Source organism: Pleurodeles waltl, chromosome 8 (genome assembly GCF_031143425.1).
Source record: "Pleurodeles waltl isolate 20211129_DDA chromosome 8, aPleWal1.hap1.20221129, whole genome shotgun sequence".
In the NCBI taxonomy this organism is placed as follows: Eukaryota; Metazoa; Chordata; class Amphibia; order Caudata; family Salamandridae; genus Pleurodeles; species Pleurodeles waltl.
The window spans coordinates 1,077,270,407-1,077,292,693 of NC_090447.1; the positions used below are offsets into that span (position 1 = coordinate 1,077,270,407).

General features: G+C 45.4%; 1 protein-coding gene across 4 annotated transcripts in view; it reads left to right on the forward strand.

Moving 5' to 3' along the window:
- The window catches only part of DIAPH3 (diaphanous related formin 3), a 1,960,340-nt gene that overhangs the window by 1,373,064 nt on the left and 564,989 nt on the right, over window positions 1–22,287 (forward strand). For all 4 annotated transcript variants that reach the window (XM_069205304.1, XM_069205305.1, XM_069205302.1 and 1 more), the window contains one exon: window positions 4,625–4,748. In XM_069205304.1, the coding sequence (XP_069061405.1) occupies window positions 4,625–4,748 (124 nt within the window). The remainder of the gene's footprint in view (window positions 1–4,624; window positions 4,749–22,287) is intronic.

Sequence of the window (22,287 nt, forward strand, 5' to 3'; positions counted from 1 at the left end):
GTGTCTGGTGTTTCTAGAAAACTGAAAATATTCAGATCAGCTGGACATCCGACTTCTGCAGGGTTGCATTGGCACAATCATTCACTATGTGTTGAGCTGCTGCCCAAATGGGGCTGGGGTCTTGGAGGCTGACTCTCCCACCATGCCCATGACCCATTTTCCTGCCAGGTTGTCCGGATCCAAAGGCAGGGACAACCATTATGTTCATGCTCTATAGGACCAAGAAGTAGCAGGTATTAAAGGCAGGGGCATAGCTGTCAATAGTGTAGCAGAGGCAGTGGCACCCGAGCCCAGAGTTTAGAGAGGCCGTCTTCACCCCAAGTGATGGCTGATTTTACTAGAAATACTGGGAATTTTCCTTCCTTGCATTAGGGCTCAAGGCACCTTTGCTATGCCACTAGTTAAAGAGAGCCCCAATGCATATGACCACACCTCCAGATTGAGCAGCTGGTCAGTGGGAACAACAAGCATTAGTAAAGCCAATAGATCTTGCCTACAAGAGAGCTATTAGCTTGGTCAGTGTTTATTATTCAAGTTGTACTGTAGTGCAGCTGCTGTGCAACATAACTGAAATTATGATATAATACTTTTTTTTTAAATTGCTGGCAAGAGGATTGGAAGGGATCCATCGTGGAGGGAGGGCAAGCAACACGGAGGTTGTTGGGTGAAGAAAGTACTATGATGCAGCAAACGGTGTCTGTGTCTAGGTTTCCCCCCCCCCCCCCTCTGGTGGGTTAGTGGAGCAGGCAACAACAAGGAAGGTGGATGCGTGTCTATAAGTTAAAAAGGAATTGCTGTGACACGGTAAGTGCAGGCTGCATCATAATACTTTTTTTGCTATAGTGAGTTGGGGGCGACATGGACATCGAGAGGGGGCACGCAACAACATGGCAGACAGGATGGGGCAAACAGCAACATGGATAGTGGGAGGGGATAAGAAACAACATGAACAAAGGAAGCAAATATGAAGGAAACAAATTAAAATAAAAATTTTAAAATTATATATGAGGAGAGCAAAATGACTATTTTGGCACCAATTGTTTGTAAAAAGAAGCATGTGTCTTCGACATGTTTGCTTGCAGGGAGTATTTCAATAAAAATAAAAAAGTACCTTCCACAAGAAAAGCAGTGGAAGGACACAAGTACTGTGGCGATTCTCCAGGGGAGAGTGAATCAGATGAAGAATTGAAGTAGGCTCATATTAACCAGAGGAGCAAGCAAATGAGTGACGAAGCCCACCAATGGTAAGCATTGGGCGGGCTCTAAGCCCACTGTAAGCTAACAAAATGTCTTGCAAGCAGCAGCACGTGCGCTGTCTCAACTGAAACTTAAAAATGTGAAGGGTACCCAAGATAAAGACCCAGAAAACAAAGGGTTCTCTTAGATAATAGGTAGGTGAAGGACTTTCCTCCGGCAGTGGTTTTTCCATATGCGTGGGATGATGGCCAGTGCCTGCTAGGCGGAGCGGAGGGGTTGTGGAAGGAGATGCAGTGATTTAGGTAGGCCGGTCCGATGTTATGAATGGTTTTTTATGTGTGGGTGAGTAGCTTGAAGATGATTTGTTTCTTCACCGGGAGCCAGTGGAGGATCCCCAGGAGCTGGGGGATATGTTCCTGGCGGGGGAGGTTCAGGACGAGTTTGGCGGCTGCGTTTTGGTTGAGTTGCAGCTTTCTGATGTTTTTTGTTGTGGTGCCACTGTAGAGTGTTTTTTCGTAATTGAGCTTGCTTGTGACTAAGGCGTGGGTAATTGTCCTCCTGTAGGCTACTGGGATTCATTGGAAAATCTGTCAGAGTTGGCGGAGGTTGTATCAGCAGGAGGAGGTGACCGTGTTTACCTGTGTGGTCACTGAAATGGAGGAGTCAAGGATGATTCCTAGGTTGCGGGCGTGGTCAGTAAGAGAAGGCGGGGTGCTGAGACATGTGGCCCACCAAGAGTCGTCCCTGGCTGAAGTGGAGTTTCCGAAGATGATGAGCTCAGCCTTATCTGAGTTGAGCTTGAGGCAGCTCTCTGTCATTCAGGTGGCGACGGCTTTCATTCCTTTGTGGAAGTTCCTCTTGGACTTGTCCGGGTTTTCAGTGAGGGATATGAGTTGTGTGTCATTGGCGTATGACACTATGTTCATTCCATGGCCTCTCATGGCTGCAAGTGGGGCCATATGTATGGTGAATATTGGACTCAGGCAGGATCCACGAGGAACCCCGCAGCTTACTTCTGCAGGTTTGGAATGTAGGGTGAGAGCCTGACTGTTCTTCCGGATATGAAGTAGTGGATCCATTGCAGGGCTTTTCCGTGGATTCCTGCGTAATGGAGTCTGGTGCATTAGATACTGAGAGGTCGAGAAGTATGAGTGCTGCGGTGTGGCCGCGGTCTGGGAGTGCGCGGATCTCATCGGGCTGCAAGAAAAGCTGTCTCTGTGCTATGGTTGCTGCGGAACCCGGACTGGGAGGTGTCCAGTGATTTGTTGTCCTCAATAGAAAATATAGGCTGCAGTATAAGTTGTTCTCTGTCTTTAAGTAAACGGAGCCAGGTAATATTTATTCAGCACACCTTAAATATAATACTTTGTAGTTATCTATGTCGATGTACATATAATTATACTAATGACTAGTTATAGCACACTGTCCTAACTAAATTGTTTGGTGCTTAGCTATTTCTGTCCATTACTGCCCATCGGTACTCATTTTGAGTGATAGACTGAGTGACTACCTGCAAGTATTCTAGCGGAAGCCTTCCAGGTTTCATACAAATGGCGGCAACCGTTGTTTAACTTGCTGACCTCTCCCACGAGGCATCCGTCGCCTGCAGTTTACAGGACAGATTAATCTGACAACTAACACATTAGCCCACTAAAAAATATTACCAGGTACCGACCTGTGAATTCCAGGTTACATGCAACGTGCTTTAGCAGAAAGCTTGTGTTTATTCATGATTATTAAACACTGTAAACTCCTGATCACAAGGATCTCTGCAGTGAGCGCCGTAACCACCTGAGCTTTCTTACCAGTAGTTTTATCTGACACTTGCTGGCTATAAACCGACATCTGCAACTGGTGTTTTAACCCCTCATGCTGTCTGTTTGTAACTAAAAAAGTAAGTCGAGACATCTGTTTTTTACACAACTATCGGCCAGACGTCAAAACATTTTGGTCAGCACCTTCACGTTTCTGGCGGTAAATAGCCAAGTGTTTGGTGCAAACGGTTTTTAGCACCACAGCATGGAATTGAGTTTAAGGCAATGATATTGTGAACCAACAATGCAATATTACAAATACAATACAGCAGAAAACACAACAAATCACCAACATAACATAATTCAGTCACAACATAGCAACACAACAAGAACATAACATAAAGAGTCAGCATAGCTGCAGTAGAACAACACCTCAGTGTTACACAAGAGAACACCACACTGAAACATCAGTAGTAATTGCACAATTCAACAACTCACTGACACATTACCACAACAAATCTCTGTACATGAATACAACACATTATAGAGGCAGCGGGGCACAAAAATACATTGACCAACACAACATGACACAGCATTCTAATACAATATAATGCCACAGCTCCTTGCAACGTAGCACATGAACAAAATACAACACTTCAGCAAAAACGAAGCACTGGACAACCCAAGAGCAAAGTAAAGCACCTGTGTTGTATGAGGTTGCTTATTTTCATTATGTTGTGGTATTTTGCTTTTTTGTGTTGTATTGAAATGTGGTGCTTGTGTGTGTGTTTTTAAGGTCTGTTTTTTGCGTTTTGCGGTGTTTCTTAGTTGCACTTTTATGATGTTGAAACACACCCCTGCTGTTGAAATACAGAGGTAACCCTGCCCAGGGTGATAATAGTGCTCTAGCTTTGTAAAAGTTTCAGGGCACCAGTTAGCACACGATCATGGAATATATTCCTACGTTATGGAACGTCATTTGGGTTAGCAGTTTCAGCTAAGAAATAATTGTAGACCGGTCTGACGCATTGCTTTTAAAAACGTGCCGCCTGTTGGTAAAATTTGAGTACACGTACCCCAAATGATGCCGTTTAAAAAGTTGCGACCCACCATTGAGGCGAATATTTATGTTAATGCAAGTAATCCTAGAGATTCAAAATTGGCGATGTAAGAACATTAGATATCAGTAGTTAAGCGACTTTACGAAAAGCCACTGACCCAGTCGTTCATCTTGGTGCAAAATGGGGAAGAGCGCGTGGAGAGGGTAGAAGGTTGAGGGGGTCGCAAAAAGCGGCGGCAACAAATGCCTTCCTTCAGAAACATGAATACGGAATAAAAGACAAGCAATGGACTCCCATGCTAAACATTTGAATTAATTAGACTTTCATTGGTGGCAGAGAAGGAAAATAGTCAATACATATTTTCTCCTTGCTAATCCTGTGTGCTGTGGTGCACTTGGGGTCTTCCACGGCTTCCGGAATTTGTAAGAAACGCCCACGACCAGCAGTACCCACCAGTTGTTTTTCTATAAAACCAGCGAACAGTTTACACAGTAAACATGAGGAAAAACACGTGCCTTTCACATTTACTCCACCCACCCCCCTGCATCAGGCTTTGAAGCTTTTTTTTTTCGTGCAAGTCAATCATATTTCTTTCCATTTTGTTTCTTTCAGTCTCAGCAGAGAACCTGGAGAAGAACTTAAAGCAGATGGAAAGGCAACTTCAGCAGCTGGAGAAGGATTTAGAGACCTTCCCCCCTCACGAGGACGAGCATGACATGTTTGTGACAAAGATGTCCATATCCTTTTGACAGTTGCGTAGCTTCTGGAGCATCAGCCAGTCAAGCTTAAGATGTGTTTAACATTTAAATCTATTTGCATAACCTGCACTCAGCTGCCTGCTTTCGCGTCTTAAAAGCTTTAACCTCTCAGGTACTGTCAGGGTTTAATTTGCGGATTTATTTACAAGGTAAAGTGCCCTGGGTCCCTTCCTGTAGCTCTCTGTGCAGATACAGTGGCCTAATTAAACAACCCATTTTAGAGCTGCTCGTGCAGTGTAAAGTAGCAGCCCCCAGACTGGGGTGGGATTGTTCAAGAGCGTCTCTCCCTGTCCCTTAAAGGGAATGCATGTTTTTCAGTGCCACTTCATCCAACATTTCTTTTTAAATATTTCAACCCGTGTTCCTTTTTAATGTTTTTTTTTTTTTTTTAAATGCTCTTACCCAAGGTAAGCTTTTTTTTGTTTCGAGTATCTGAAGCATAACCCAAAGTTCACTGATATTTATAGAGAAAATCCGACGACGCCCTCCTACTTTTCCTGAATCTAATCCTGCAACATTGGAGATGCACAGGAAGTTAGTATCGTAACATCCCATACACATTGATTCAAGAGCGATTTAAGCACCTTGTCTGACGCGGATTGTGCAGTACGTTTGAGTGCTCGGTGTCTTGGAGGCACTGGAATCTCTCGCCTTTCCCCACGAATTCCTGAAAAGGGTACCCGGATGCCACACAGCATTGGCATAGTCTGTGGGCGTGAATTATAAATCAGGGGAAGACCAGAATATGCAGACGGGTTGACTAAATTATGCTACAAGAACAGGCAAATTATGCTGTGCAATGCAGCTCATTTTTGGGATAGTATTACCACATTATTTTGCACATGTTAATGCTATCTGGCCAGTGGTTATACCGCATTAGTACCATTTTGAATCCCAAACTTTGTGAAGGGCCTTTCACTGTGTTGCAACACATGCGACTAGGATTTCATAACTTTTGATTATTTTGAAATAGAAACATTTTTTTTTGTTAAAAACTACACGTTATATGGAAGATTAATTACTATGTGGCAAATGCAGCAATTCCATAGTTGTGCAGAAATTCCAAAATTATGCAGAAAACGCAGTAGCCGCAAAATAACATTCCAGTGACAATTGGCTGTAGGTGTGGCTCGAAACTAAAAGTGCTTGAATGCTTATGTCCATGCCATTGCTCAACTCCTTATTCATTGGGTCACTCATCCTCCCAGCATCTGTTTATACATACATAAACTTATTCGTGCATTCACTCACTTGCCCCTCGCCACTACCAAACACACATACTCACCAATCAATGAAGAGACTCTCAGTTCCGAGACAGACCGATTGGTGTTGCTCCTATTTTGTGAGGGATGCAGCAGTGCTTCATGTATGTAATATGTGACCTTTAGTCAGTGAGGACTTTGAGAGTGCTGTCAGTAATGTGTGACTGCTAGTCTGGAGAGCTGTAAGTGCTTTTGCTAGTGTGGCTTCTCTTGTGAGGTGTGTGAGTGCTGTCTAGCATGTAACTGCGAATCTTTGAGGGGGCGAGCGCCGTTAAGGTGGAGACGACTACTATAGATTTGTGAGAAGGCTATCAGTAGTATGTACCTGCTGGCCTATGAGGCTACTGTTGGTAGTATGAGATTGCTAGTGTATGAAAGTGCTGTTGGTAGTGCTGTACTGCATCTCTATAGGAGGACCGATTTCTGCAATTAATGTTTGACTCCTAGTCAATGTGGGATGTGAGTGCCTCTGTTGGTGTGTGACTGCAACTGTTATGGGTGTGGGCTTGCTATTGGTAGTGCAAGATTCAAGTATGAGAGGTATGAGAATGCCTCCAGTGGCTTGTGTAGCTGGTAGTTTATGAAGGGTGTTAGAGTGATTCCTGCAGTGTGTGACTGCTAGTCTTTGTGTGTGTGAGCGCAGTTGGTATTGGTAAAGGCTTTAACAATTGACATTCTGCTTTCGTTGTGGCCATGCTGAAGAAATGCTCTGTATATATTTAATGATGGACACGTCTTATTCTTGAAGCAATGCTGCAGCAATCATTCCCAAGTGAAGTAATCTTACTCTGCTTGTAAGCAGTGACGGCATGCTTTCCCTAAAGAGGCTTTCCAGAGATTGGATGGGTCATTAAAGATTAATGTAGTCAATGTATTTACGTTTAGAACCCTTGCCCTGTGACCTCTGGTAGGCAATTCCCATTCATCAATCATCCTACATGGATCTCAAGCCCCCAAATCATGAAGATTCTTATTACCTATGGTCATGAATTTTTGTCTTGTTGCAAATTTGATACTCTATATTTTTTTGTAGAGACAGCAATTTGAAGGTGCATATTTTTAGTCCAAGTGACAGTTAGCCTTGTTAGTGGTTACAATGTCTGTGGACAGTTTTTCTGTTTGAGGAGAATTGGAGAGTCTGATAAATACGTTAACATTGACAAGGCTGTTTACCATCCACCTTTTGAAGCGTATACCGTAGTACAGCTTAGAAATAGGAAACGGAATTAGAAGTCGACTATTACATTTTGAAGCCACCAGAGTTGTAAGAGGTTTATCCTTCCTGGATCCAAAGTTATAATCATAGGCGTTCCATTTACACCAGCTTTTGAAGAAACTGGGATAATTGATATAGGTCTGGTTACCCGTGGAAACATAATTGTAATAGGGGTATAGACTGGTGTCGAGCATTTACAAAACCTGCCAGGGTTTTATGAAAGAGAGCAAACTGATTGAGAAAGCTTGCTACACTTAATGGCAAGTTCACAAATTAAGAGAATCTATTCTATAAAGATGAAAGGAAGAGATGTGATGGAAGGAAAACCATGATACCAGTTTCAGCATACTGGCAGACATTCATGATAAGTGAGTGCTTAATTGCACACATTTTACTGGGGTATTTGAAGACAATGGAGAAAAAGAGTTTTGCCAAAGTAAGCTTTGTGACATTTTGCGGTCCCCAATTTATACAGTGCAACCACATAGATGTTTCTCTAAATAAAGATCAATACCCACATTGTGCCATGCTTAACCGTTTATTTAATTTTATCTACATCTATAGCACAGCTTCACTTGTTGGTATTAGAGTGCCATACATAGAACAATAATTGCATGGGCAAGACATGCTTAAAAATTACAGACCAAGCATAAAAGGGAGGTAGGTACGAAGGGAGAGGTCAGGGAAGTGAAAGAGAAAAGTCACTTTGAAGTTTATAAGTAGCTGAACAAAAATTGCTTGTGGAGCTGGACTAAATAATATTTGGGCAAAAGTCTTTGATGCAGTTATTCCTTATTGAGGAGTTGCTCAATCCAGGGGGACCACAATTTATATGTATTGAAAATAGGAAGGCTTGAGCCTTTTTTGGAAGGATGCTGTCAGGAGTTATTCACAATTGCATCAGAAGGGCGTTCCTAATTTCAGATGAGGTTCCCGAAAATGATTTTCCGATGGATACTTATAACCACAGATTGTTCAGCTTTAGAATATTCCCAGGTGCTAGACTGGATCTGGAAAATATTCCAGCATAACTCCTGTATGCCAGTAGATAACATGTGACTCCACATCAATTAAGCACCACCTTGACGTGCTGACCTCAGTTTTTTCTTCATGTGCCTTTGTATGTGGACACTGAGCTTGCTACTTTCTTCTCAACGGTTGGCAATCTTCTTTCTTCTCATCAGTTGGCAATCTTATCAAAATAATTTTCTAGTCTACAAGGGAACAGGTCCTTTCCTGAGACTACAGGGTTTAAACCTTGCAGGTACTTTAGCAAGCAGGTGTCTGTAACAGATCTCCACAAAGTGCTCCTCTGATGTTTGGGTTCGGGTCCCGACTCTATCATATGAGAAGTGTTGTTGTACAGCTATTTTAGCCCTGTTATAGACATGTTGTTTTAGCTAACTAGGCCTACCGCTGTGCCCTTTGATTCAGTTACATTTTATTCAGCATTGCTTTATTTTCCTAGCAATAAGCCACATTTGCGGTGCTGTTTTATTTTCTTTATCTTATTGTACTTTCGCCTAGGAAAGCATCCCGTTCTTAGTTGGACATTTATTTCACTTTGTGCTTTTTTCAAGGCTACAGTCAGATAGGCTTGCTAACAAACGTGGTATGCTGTGTCTCCAACATTCCCAGACAAATGCACACTCATACTTGGGGACCATTTCTTAGGATTTCAGTTGTCTTATTATAAAAACACCCCTTTGTGCTAGACACGTTAGAGGGAGATTTCAGCCAGATGACCACGACTGTTCTTATCCATCTGAAGGTGAACTGGGATTGTGAAACCAAACTTTTAGTCACAAACGTTGCTGGAAATCACACAAGCCCCACTCAAATTCGAACTAGTGGACCTATTCTACTCTTAGACCATTCCTGCTTTTGGGGCTGCTCCGGGACAGGTCTTTGTCATGATTTACGTCTTCTAGTAAGTTGAAGTCCAAGAACAAACAAAAAGTCTAAGCTGGACTCATCTCATCCTCACCACTCTACTTGAGAGAAATTGCAAAAACATCAAGGTGCCCCTTGGTAAGTTCCTGGTCCCTCCCTCCCCAATAGGCCGATTCTACAGCTGATCTCAGTGAACCTGGATTTCCGTTGCTCTTTGTGATGTTGCAAGAGATTGAGGCATTCATGTAAGACGTTGCAAATCTTTGGCACTCTACACGCTTCCTCTGATGTGACTTCAGGCCCATTATATCTGCAGATGTATCCAGTCGAGCTACTGCTGGTAGAGCCATCCTCTGCGCTGTTTGTGTCTTCTGAATCTGTTTTTGGTTTCAGCTCCATCTCCAGAACTAACTTCACATGCTGCACCACAATCCACACCAGTTCCTGCCGTGTTGACTCACACCCCAACAAGGCTGGTAGAGGATGTGGATCCTTTTGTCTTGTTAGACTTGAAACCAGATATGTTTCGGCCAAGGTTGCACCCCGGAACAGTTTAGGTGCGTCCAGCACCTGTTCATTGTGATATTGACATAACAGCATCTCTACCTAAGAGCCACCCTCCAGCACTCCAATAGCTTTTTGCATTGGACTCTGACCAGAGTCGTCAAACTTTTGGTGACAATGGAAATGATGTGGATGGATTTGCTCCACAATATGATAACTTTTATTTGGAACTTCAAGAAGCCTGTTGATTGGACAATTTCCCTGACATGGGGTTGGGTTCTCCCCTGGTCTTTCAGTGGAAAAAGAGCCTTTATTGGCTTTAGTCATCAGACAAGCTGCAGAGGTCCTAAACGTAGTGACTGCGTGTTGAGCTGAAAACCAGTGTCCTCACAGAAGTATTGCAGCCCTGGCAAACTACGCCCAATCCCTGGCTTCCATACATCAAAGCCTTGGCTGATTCGTTCATAGGTACCTAGGCTAAATGTTTTTCCTGTCCACCTGTGAACACATTATGATGCCACAGACCTGTTCCGGGTGACATGCTTTCCTGATGCAGCAGTCTATTCCTGAGAGCCTGTAAGTTCAGGCATCTACCAGCAGGATTAATCCCACCTCCGTCACTATGACCCCTCAGACAGAAGGTCAAAAAGAATTGAGGCTTTCAGGAAACTCATGTTCTCTTCAGCTAGCCTCGCACTTTGGACAGTCAACACCAGCTGCTTGCTGGGTCTGTACTCCCCAGCATTATAGGACATGGTCGCAGAAATCTTGCTTGCAGTCCCAGAGGAATTCTGTGCCAGTCTTGTGCATACTAATGAAGATGTACAAGGCTCTGTCAAATATGTTCTTAGATCAGGACTGAACAATATTGATTGCTTAGGTAGAGCTGTCTGCACTAGTCTGTTGCTCTGGCACGAGCTCCACATGCTTCTCAGGTGATATTCAGGTGTCACTCATGGATATGCCTTTTGGTGGGTCTCGTCTATTTGGCTCGGAGACCGATTCAGTGCTAGAGCAATTCCCTTGGTCTCTCCACAACCACAGGACAGTGTAGGAAAGTTCCCCTTTGTGTGTAGTCACTCCCCACCTTTTCTCCCAATTGCTGATGGTTATGACTGATAAGGCACTGGAGTCTGCTGTCCAGAACCCAGTGCATGTGCTGTCTCCTAAATCTGCTAATGTTTGACTTGGTAATTCCAAATTGGCATAGACTTTACCTGCTTTACCCGGTATATGGTACCAGTGGTACCCTGAACATATGTGGCAAAGGGGTCCCCAGGACTGCAGCATGGCTTTGTGCCACCCTGAGTGACCCAGGCAAATTACTGACAACAGGCCTGCCATTGAAGACTGCAGGAGCAGTGCAAACTGCACGCAAACCCGACTGTGCCCTTACCATGTGTGGCAGTCAAATAAACTGCCTAAAATATATGTTGGACATCCCTAAGGCAGGCCTCCTCAGCCCAGGAGGCAGTGCATCAAATTAAATGTGTGTAGATATATGTGCAAGCCTATATGTCCCTATATTGGAGTTCCCCCTTAGAAACTAATATAAGTGTTAGCGGTTCATAAGATCATGGACTACAAACTGGGTACCTTCAAGGTAAGTGGCTCCATTATGGTACCACTAAAATATGTCATGTTTGGAATCAAACAACATGCCTTCTCACCCCTGACATGAATCTTGTGCCCTGGGTGATATGGCATGTACTTAGGTGGCAACCTTAAAGGTTGCCCACCTGGGTACCCCAGCTTCACTATGCTTTGGCTGACCAACCCATATGTTCACGTGCCTGCTGGCCCAAGACAAGATTCCGACCTGCCAGGCAGTGTGATCACTCCCAGTAGTCCGGAACAAAGGCTTGAGCAGGAAGAAGGTTGCACTTCCCTACTCCAAAGCAGTGAACTGGCACATCAAGGTATTGAGCTTCAAAAGCTGCACTGCCTCTGATATGGATCAGAGCTGACTCCCATTGGAGGAAACCTCCCTCCCCCTTCCCCAGACACATTTGCGCTTGGACAGGTGAAACGTTAGAAATGCAAGGTGATGTACACCCCCAGAAGGCTGACCACACCTCCAGGGTGAGCAGCCCGGTCTGCACACTAAATTTAGTTTTCTGACATGTTTAGGAGTTGCAGAAGAGAGGGTTCTGGTTAGAAAAAGTGACCCACCCCACCGGATGTGGTTACCTAAGGGGCAGATGAGCTGCAAGAGCTAGCTGCCCATTGACTACTAGCCTATTAGCTTCTAACCTCCAAACCTCTATATCTAGGATTTAAGGCACACCCCTGACCCCATATTCTCAGATCTGAATAACTTACTTTGAGGGAGGAGCAAGAGGAGACCTGTGTCGCCAGCAACAGGACCTTGCCTACAGCACCAAAGCAAAATAGGGATACTCTGTCCCTATGGTACCACATTTGGAACTGCATTAACAATCTTTGTCCTTGGCTCAAACTTGGCACTCACTGAAGAGAGGGACCCCTTTGGAAGCCAGAAAGTACCCTAATTCTCACCTGAACTAGTGGTACTAGTCCCCATGCAGGTAAAAACACTCACTGGCTCCAAAGAACCACTGGCCATCCCCATGCAGGTAAAAACACTCACTGGCTCCAAAGAACCACTGGCCATCGGGCTGTCTGTGGGATTGCCCAATTTCTGGTGGTCCAGTGCATTGTGGAAGTTGTAGGTTCACGTGCCGCCAAGTTTCAGGCCCCTACATCACTTCCCTGGACTCATTGAAGTTCCAGAAGCTTTTAGTTGTGCTTACTGCTGCCAAGGCTTGTTGGTCACCAGTCCAGTAACCGACCCCCACACGCTACACTTCAAGTTAAGAGAACACAGTGCAACCTGCATCCGACCTCCGCAATGAGGCATCTACTGTGTTTTTGCATCTTGTTTCTTTCAGCAATGTGTAAGCAGTAAAATCTTCACCACCCGCAGCTCCCGTTCAGCACCATGGACAACTAGAACAACTCTGCACCCAGAGTCCACGGGCTGGATAAAATTGAACCAACTGTTGTGGCTTGGTCCTAGGGCCTGCACAACCTTAACCCTTCAAGTGTTCCACGTAACCCGACCCCGGTTACCAAATGTCACTAGTGGCTTTTCCCATTGACCATAATGTGATATTTTTCATTAATTATTTTGCACTGAGTTAATATTGCTTCTAAAATGTATAACTCTAGTTATATTTATGCTACTCGTTCATTTTAGTATCTAAATTGAGATAAAAATACACTTTATTTTGATAAGTTGGTGGAATTCTCTAGAGACGTGTCAGTTACTTATCGTCCATGTTGGTACTCTGAAATACTTACACATATTCCTCTGGTAAAAGTCTGACTACTTTTTGCCACTTTACCAGAACTGAGCTAAGGATTTATTAGTGTGAATCCAAGGACCATCTTTGGGGTATTGTGACAATATTACATGGTAAGGCTGCCCAATCATACCAGATAATAGTCTACTTTCCTACATTGGTGTTACAGCTGTGGGGATCTTGAGCCTGTGTTTCACAGTACCACTTGGTCCTAAATGAATGTGCACGGGAAATCCGCTTGCTTGACATTGAGCATAAAAAATAATTTATTCAGATTTTTTTGATTTTTTTCTAATTGGATTGTTAGGGCTCTGTGTAGACACCCTCCCTCCATTCCATAAGTACTTTCAAAAAAGGCTTAGTGAGTTAGGAAAAGTTCTAAAATGATTTTTTCCAGTTTTTAATAAGGTCCCAACTACTAAGTACAAGTTGGACACAATGGAGGTTGGGCAAAATCTCAACCTGGCAGTCATCCCAGCGCTGAAGATCATGAATCTAAAGGTGTTGTGCAAAGAATGGGGGCATTGGCCATAGGGTGACAGCAAAACAGGAGGATCCCGAGAAGCTCTCCAGTTCCATTGAGAAAGAGAGGTTAGAGAGGGAGAGCCATGCCTCAGAAGGTGATCAGGATGAGGATGATGTTCTATGCCAAATAGAGAATGATGAGGAGGATGGTGACAGCCCTATCTCTACCTTCTTGCCCAGACCACCCTTCACCTGTGGGAAGTGACAGGAGTCACTCTGGCAGACCCACCTACCCCCACCCAGTTGTAAGATGGTAGGAAATCTTGAGGCCGAACTTAACAAACTCTCCAAGAAGGAGAAAAAGCTTGAACTTGAGGAGGGACTAGTCCTTGAGGAAACAAGGGTTAGGTTGGACCTTAAGCCCAAAGATGGTGACAGCAGTAATGATAGAAGGAAGAAGGAGGAATCCTTTGACCCTAAAATCCCCAAAGGGATTGTCCTTCAGTTTGGTGATGGAGATGATATCGACAAATGGTTTGCAGGCTTTGAAAGGGCCTGCAAAATGAGGAGGATAGTAGTCCAGCACTGGGGCCCTCTTCTTTAGGAGGTATTCCCAGTCAAGGGCAGAGATGGACTTCTGTCCCTTAATGAGGAGGTAGGAGTCCTATCAGCACAAGAAGGAGACCTTAATTAAAGGATTTGGATTCACTAAAGAGTACAAGCTAAAGTTCAGAGACACCCATAAAAGTCAAAAACAGATATGCGTGGACGTTGTGAGTTCTTCAGTCAAAACTCCAGAAGGCTGGATAAAAGGCAATGAGGTTGACTTTTTTAATGGGCTGTATGAGTTGATTATGAAAGATCACATTTTAACTAATTGTACCACAGAGAAATTGCGTCAGCATTTAGTGGATTCTAAATTGTCTTCTCCCAGAGAGCTGGGGTAGATAGCTGACAAATGGGTCAGAACCAGGGTGTCCAGAATGACCCATGGTGGGAGTGACCAGAAAAAGGTTCACAAGCTTCCCAGCTGGGGAAGGAGATGAGCAACAAACGAGATAAAAAGGAGGAGTTCTGCAAAGGCCCCCAAAATAATTCTCAGGAAGGTTATCCTGATAAATTTCCCTGTCCAAAAGCAAGGGAAACCAAGGTAGAAACTGGGATACAGCAAAGGCGTCTCTGTTATGTCATGACTGTCATCAGGCAGGTCATAAGAAAGGAGATGCAGCTTGCTTTAAAAAGTACCCGAATGGTGGACAATCCAAGGGATTGTCTAGCTTAGGAGTAGGGGTAGAGTTGTACTCTGGATAGGTCAGAAGTTATTCTGAGGCTACTTTAGTTTCCCTGAGTGGTGTGTGTAGGACACTGCCTATCTATGCAGTGTGCCAGATGTAAGGGTATGCTATGCAGATAGTACAGGTGACCCTTATTGATTTACAGGGGTAAAAGTGACAATCTCAAAAGCCCTATTTTCTGGTAGTGTGGGCGAGCAGTTAAGCTTTTCTGAGGGCAGTGCTAAGCATTTGTTGAATACACAGTTAATAAATGAGACACACTCAAGAAGGAACTCAAGACCAATGTTCGGATAAATAGTTACTTTCTTTGTATAATATTGCAACACCAGAATACTTTAAAGAAGATAAGTATTGTTACATTTTTGTATCCATTTAGCAAGTAACAATTTTACTCAAATGCGCTTTTACACAGTAAAGGTTCCAAGGTACTTTTACTGCATAGGGGTCCTTGTAAACGGTTATTGGGGTCCCATGTAGAATGTGGGGTGCTAGGGGTACAAAGTCACAACCAAGACCAGCGATACAGTTTTACGTGCCCTGGGGCGTCTGGGTGCAGTGGTGCTAGTCGAGTGTCTTACGCACCGCACAGTTGACGATGAGTGGGGGCCACATAGAAAGAGAGTGCAAGGGGGGACAAGTCTGGGAGCTCCTGACAGGGGGACTCTGTCTAGAGCAAGAGAACACAGTTGAATGTAGTAGACCTGGGCCAGGGAGATCGAGTGCAGCACTTTTGTCATCTGTGCGCCTACGTCAAGGCACCCACAGTCCTTTGGGGGTCTGCAAGAAGAGCGAAAAAACAATGCAGCCGGACACCTCTGGATGATGTCCTCTGCGATGCTGATGTCCCTTGACAGCTGTTCTTCGGATGCAGCACTGGAATCCGGATTGGACCTCAACAAGCCTTGGTAGTTGCTAGGGGTCCAGTACCAAGGTATTGGTGCAGTTTAGCTCCGGTTAATCCTGAAGCCTTTTCACTTGGAGGGACTGGCCTCTTGGAGCACAGTGACCTCCTCCTGACCTCCTCCAGGACAAGCTGGTGTGTCAGGGGACCCGGTGGTCAGCGCGTTGTTGAACAGACATTGCATTTGGTGCCTGCTGGAAGCAGGAAAGTGGTACCTCGACTCCAAGGGAGATGCTGACAGGCTGGCGAAGTGCTGGAGAACCTCTGAGGATTTTTTAGTCCCCGCAGCTGCAGGACAAGTCACAATATCATGTTTGTCAGGAGAGGAGCAGGTAGGTAGGCAGGGATTCACACCAGAAGTCTACCCGTCATCCACAGTTCTCATTCTTTTGGCTCTTCTTTGGGTCAGACAAATCTGTTGTTCTGATGTAAGAGGGCCACCTAAATACTCAATTTAGGGGTGTTTAGAGAAGTGTAGAGTAGTAGCCAGTGGGCTACATACACTTGGGTTGACTACACCCCCTAGCGGACCACTTCCTGTGGAAAATGGCCATAACCCTGTCCCAGAATTCCTAGTTCTACCAAAATCAAGATAGTGAAACCCTCCCACTTAGGGTAGCCCAACCAAGGGGTCTTGGTAGCCCAAAGATGAGACACAAGCCTACTTGCCTATCTAATTTCCCCACCTGTCCTGGTGTCAAGGGAGACTCAGGGCAGAGGGGTGGCAACTCTCCGGTCTGGGGAAGCTGGAGTTGCATACCAAAGACGGGAGGACCTTTGAAGCAGCCTGGTTTTGGTATTCAGATTCACTAGCCATCCTGATGGAGTAGGGGATACAAACGTCCTATGGAACATGCATTGTTTCTGGCCTCTGAGAGACCAGGCTCTCACCTCCAGGTGGTTAGAAACATGTCTGTGGTGGCAGGTTGATCGCAACCAGTCAGTCAGCACATTAGGAGACTAGTCGGTTATAGGGCGCTCCTCTAAAGTGCTGTCTGGGTGCACATCATAATAAATCCAATGCTAGCATCAGTCTGGATTTACAAAGACACGAGGTGTTTGATTCCAAACACCATAGGTTTCAGTGAAGCCATTATGTAGCTGGGGAACTCGTATTGTTGAGTGTCCACTTTATACCACAAGATGGCTTCCCTGTTCACTTTTAATGTCCATCAATTGAACTAGTCATCACAGGGACATATCGGTTTGTGCAAATATGTCCTCAGATCAAATATAATGCACTCTGCCTTAGGGCTCTAAGACCTGCTGTAGGGGTTACTTACATATATTTAGATGCAATGAGTGGGTCATGGCACACAATGGGTGTGCCATGTTGTGTTTTCTTCTGGCCTGCACCAGGACACACAGACTGCAATGGCAGCTGGGTGCAGCTTATTTTGGCAGGTTCCCTGAGGGTGGCAAAATGTGTGCTGCAGCCCTTAGGGACCCTCTACACTACCTAGGCCCTGGATATCTGGGGTACCGTTTATTACATACTTGCAGAGGTAGAGGAGGGTGTGCCAGTTCTACACATTATTGTTTTTTTAGGGAAAAAGTAGTGGTAGCGGGTGGGACCTGCTTAGCAGAAACCCAGTGTACCTCAGTCAAAAAACCTCTGCACCAGTGAGCAAAATTAGTGGGGGTGACCTTGTCAAAAGGGGCACTTTACTGCAGGTTGGATATTGAAGCCCTGGCTTTCTTGCCTCCAAACTTGGAAAATGGTAGACAAAGATCAGTGGGACTGAGGTAGACGCTCTGAGGGATACAGGTGCCAGTGTCACACTGGTGGCAGCTAGCCTGGTTTCCCCAGACTAAATGTTGCCTGGTGTCAGTCACCAGGTTACCATTGCTGACAACAAGACTAAGGTCCATCTAGTAGCCTTTGTAAGCTCAAATGGGTGCAAAGAAGGTGGGTGTGTCCCCTGCCTTCCCAGTGGAGTGTATGTTGGGAAATGATCTTGAGACTTCTGCATGAGCAGAGGTGGAGTGGAAGGCTCATGCAGAAATGCTGAGTCTCCCTGAGTAAGTGTGTGTTACTATTAAGCACGAGGAGCACATCAGGGAAGTTATGGGCACTTTGATCCTGAAGTGTGGACCAAGTGACCTCAGCCAAGAAAAAGGTCAAGAAGTCTGCCAAGGCAGCTTCTAGTAGGTTACAGGATCAGAAGGAGAGTTCCAAATACCCTGGGACCTGAGGTGGGAGCTGCAGCTGATGGAGTCTGGCTTGATCTGGCAGAACTCTTAAGTGCAGGGGGACCCTCCAGAGAGGACCTCTGCCAAGGGCAAAAGCACTGCCCTACTCGTCTAGGCCTTAGGCAGCAAGCTGCAAGGCAAGAAGAGGGAGTGGTACCCACAGGGTCTACTGGGAGGATGGGCTTCTGTACACTGCAGCCAGGGACCCCAAACCAGGGGCAGCCAGGAGAGTGGTGGTCCCCCAAATGTACAGAGAGTTCATCCTTTCTTTTGCCCATGGCATCCCCTGGGTGGATATCCGGGACAAACCAAAACCACCTGTGACATGTTGTCTTCCCTTTGTTATTGGCCCCAGAAATCTGAAAAAGTGACGTTTTGTTGCTCCTCTATCACACTCAAAGGCTCCCTCAATTCCAATACCAGTGGTTGGGACTCCCTTTGAGAGGGTAGGGATTGACATTGTTGGTCATCTTGACCCTAGGATGGCATCTGGGAATAGGGTTATCCTGGTGTTAGGGGGACCATGCCACTGGATACCCAGAGGCAGTTCCCCTCAGGACTGCAATTGTTCCTGTAGCAAAGACCCTCCCTCCTTGGAATCTTCACCTGGGTTGGGTTTTCTAAAGAGGAGGCCTTGGATAGAGCGTTTACCTCATGGCTGCCAGACCTGTGGCTTATTTGAAAGGTTCAACAAAACCATGAAGGGCATGATAATGGACCTCCCTGTGAAACTCAGAAGGCGATGGGATGTCCTGTTACCTTGCCTACTGTTTGCATACAGAGGTGCCAGAAAAGTGGGTTGTATTAAGCCCATTTGAACTTTTGTAAGGCCATCCTGTAAGGGGTGCATTGAGTCTTGTAAGAGAAGGATGGGAGAGACCTCTGAATGAGCCCAAGCAAAACATAGTGGACTGGGTACTAGGCCTGCGTTCACTTACGGCAGAGCACATGAAGAAGGTAAACAAGAAGCTAGAGGCCAGCCAGAATTTATCAAGCACTGGTTTGACCAGACGTCAGCACTGGTGGAGTACCAACCAGGTCACCTGGTGTGGGTGTTTGAGCCTGTGGCTCCCAGGGCCCTCCAGGACAATTGGAGTGAGTCTTAACCACTCTTGGAGAAGAAGAGGGGTGTCATGTACTCGGTTGATTTAGGCATCACAAGGAGTCCTCATAGAGTTCTCCATGTAAATCGTCTGCAACCCCATCAGGAAAAGTTGATCGACCATGACTTCAGTGCAGCATACCTAGGCGATAAAGCTGTCTTTAGCTCCCCCTGGGAGGATCAACTGGTTCACCTCAAGGAAGTGATACAGCCCCTGCATCAGACAGGCCTAACTATCAAGGCCGGCAAATGCCAGATAGAGCGCGGTTCTGTTGTGTACTTCAGCTGCCTTGTAGGTGGAGGACAATTCCAACCTCTTTAACCCGAGACTATTTTGGACTGGAAAGCTTCTAAAACCAAGACTCAAGTCCAGGCCTTCTTGGCTTGACTGGATACTACAGGAGTTTTGTTGAGATTTATGGGACCATTGTGGCCCTACTAAATGAGCACGCCTCTAAGAAACAGCCTAAGAGGGTCTTCTGGACCACAAGATGCAAAAAGACCTTTGAAAACTTGAAGGAGGCTATGTGCTCAGCACCTGTACTAAAGTCACCTGACTATGGAAAGAGGTTAATTGTCCAGACAGACACTACTGAATATGAATATAAACAAATGATGAGGGGCAGTTGCCTACATCAAAAGCCAACTCCTCCCTAGAGAGCATTGTTGGAGTGCCATTGAGAGGGAAGTCTTCGCTGTGGTTTGGTCCCTGAAGAAGCTGAGACCCTACTTGTTTAGTACTCACTTAAAGGTTCAAGCTGACCACAAGCCTCTCCGTTGGGTGATGCCGATGGGAGGAGACAGCCCCTTACAGCTGAGGTTATCATTTCCCTACAGAGTATGGACTTTACAGTGGAACACAAACAGGGACTGACAATGTCAATGCAGGTGGCCTGTCCAGGCTTTTCCACTTAGACAATGAGGACTAACAGGGGATAGGTTAGTTGCTCATGACCGTTCGTTTGGGGGTTGGGGCGGTCATATAGGAACGTGTCCCTTTGTGTATTGTCACACACACATGCTCTCTCTCTTATTTTTTGCCTCAAATGCTAATAGTTATGACTCTGCTAGTGTACTGGAGGCTTCTTGCCAGACCCCAGTGTGTATTCTGTCTCCCAAAACTGTTAGGTTCAACTTGGTAATCCCAATTTGGTAAAGACTTTACCCATGTGTAAGTCCCTAGTATATGGTACTAGGGATATGCAGGGCTTAGGTGGCAAAGGGTCCCTGGGGCTGCAGCAGGGCTTTGTGCCACTCTGGGTGACCCAAGCAAACTACTGACAGCAGGCCTGCCATTGCATACTGGAGGATCAGTGCAAAGTGTTCGAACTTCACTATGCCCTTACCATGTGTGGCAGTCAAATGTACAGCCTAAAATATGTCAGGCACTGCTAAGGTAGACCTCCTCAGCCCAGGAGGCAGGGTTTATTATATCAAAGGTGTGGACATATCAGTGCAAGCCTAGATTCGCTATAGTGGCATTCGTTATTGGAAACCAATATAAGTGTTAGCGGTCCATAGGGTCATGGAGTGCCAATTGGGCACTCTTCAGAATGGCATCTCTAGTATGGAGCCACTAAAATATATCATGTTTGGTCTCAAACAATATGCCTTCTCACCCCAGAGACGGATCTTGCGTCCTGGTTGACGTGGCATGCACCCAGGTGGCAACCTTAGAGGATGCCCACCTGGTTGTCCCAGCTTCACTATGCTCTGGCTGACCAGCCAGCGTTTTCCCACACCTGCTGCTACCAAGACAAGATTCTGACCTCCTCCCATGCAGTGTGATCACTTTCAGGAGTCAGGAATAAAGACTTGGGCAGGAAGGAGGTGACACCTCCCTCCTCCCAAGCAGGTTAGTGAATTGGTACATCAAGGAGTTGAGCTTCATATGCTGCACCTCCTCTGATATGCATCAGGGCTAACTCCCAGTTGAGGAAACATCACTTCTCCTGCCCCAGGCACATTTGCTCTTGGACAGGTGGGAAATTCGATATGCAAGGTGTTGTACACTCCCAGTAGGCTGGCCACACTTCAGGGTGAGCAACACAGTCTGTACACTAAATTTGGTTCTCTGTCATGTTTACACGTGGCAAAATAGAGGGTTCTGCTAGAAAAGCTGACCCCCCCTCACCACCAGATGTAGTCATCTCAGGGACGGATTAGCTGCAGGAACAAGGTGCCCATTGGCTACTAGCTTCCACAACCCTAGCTTTTCTAAATCATGGATTTAAGGAACACCCCTGATACCAGAACTTCAGATCTGAACAATTTAGTTAACGGAAGGACCCAGAGGAGACCCATGTCACTGACAAGAGGGCTTTGCCCTGTCCCTGTTGCAATAGACTTGAGAGTATGTGAATGACTCTCATCCTTGGCTCAAACTGTGGAAGCCAGAAGTACCCTCAGTCTCCCTTGACTAGTGACATTAGTCCTCTGCAAACTTCAGGTAAAAACACTCACCAGATCTAAAGAATTGCTGGCCACCGGGCCCTCTGTCACCCAAATAGAGGTGGTCCAGTGCCAGGTGGGAGTTATAGTCTCATCTACCCCAAAGTTTTACGATGCTACTTCACTCCCCCGGACTCGGTGAAGTTCCAGAATCTTTTTGTTGTGCTCCTTGCTGCCAAGGCTTGTTGGTCACCAGTACGGTTACCCACGCCTTCACTCAACGCTGCAATTTAATGGAACACTGTTCATCCTCAGCAACCAGGCCTCTGCTGTGTTTTTGTGTCTTGTTTCTTGCAGCACTCTGTAAGCAGTAAAATCAGCACCACCCATGGCTCTCGTTCAGCACCACGGACAGAAGGACAGCTCTGCATCTGGACTCCACGGGCTAGGTAAATTGAAACAACTGTTGTGGCTTGGTCCTAGGGCCCGCACAACCTTAACCATGCAATGGTTCCATGTAACTCGACCTCAAAGTGACTGATTATCACTAGTGGTTTTTCCCACTGACCACAATTTTATTTTAGTCATGTATTAATTTACACTCATTTATTATTGCTTCTAAAATCTATAACGCTGGTTATATGTATGCTATTCCATTAATTTTACTGTCTACTTTAAGATACAAATGCACTTTATTTTTATAAATTGGTGTCGGATTTCTTTTCAGTTGTGTCAATTACTTATTTTTCATGTTGGTACTCTGAAATACTTAACACATGTTCCTCTAGCAAAACCTGACTGCTGTTTGCCACTCTACCAGGACTGAGCTAAGGATTTATTAGTGTGAGTCCAAGGATCATGTTTGGGATATTGTGACAATATTGCATGGTAAAGTTACCCAGCCATACCAAACATTATTCCACTTTCTTACAGGCAGTATCCACAACAGATTTGTCTATTGCTTGGCATTGC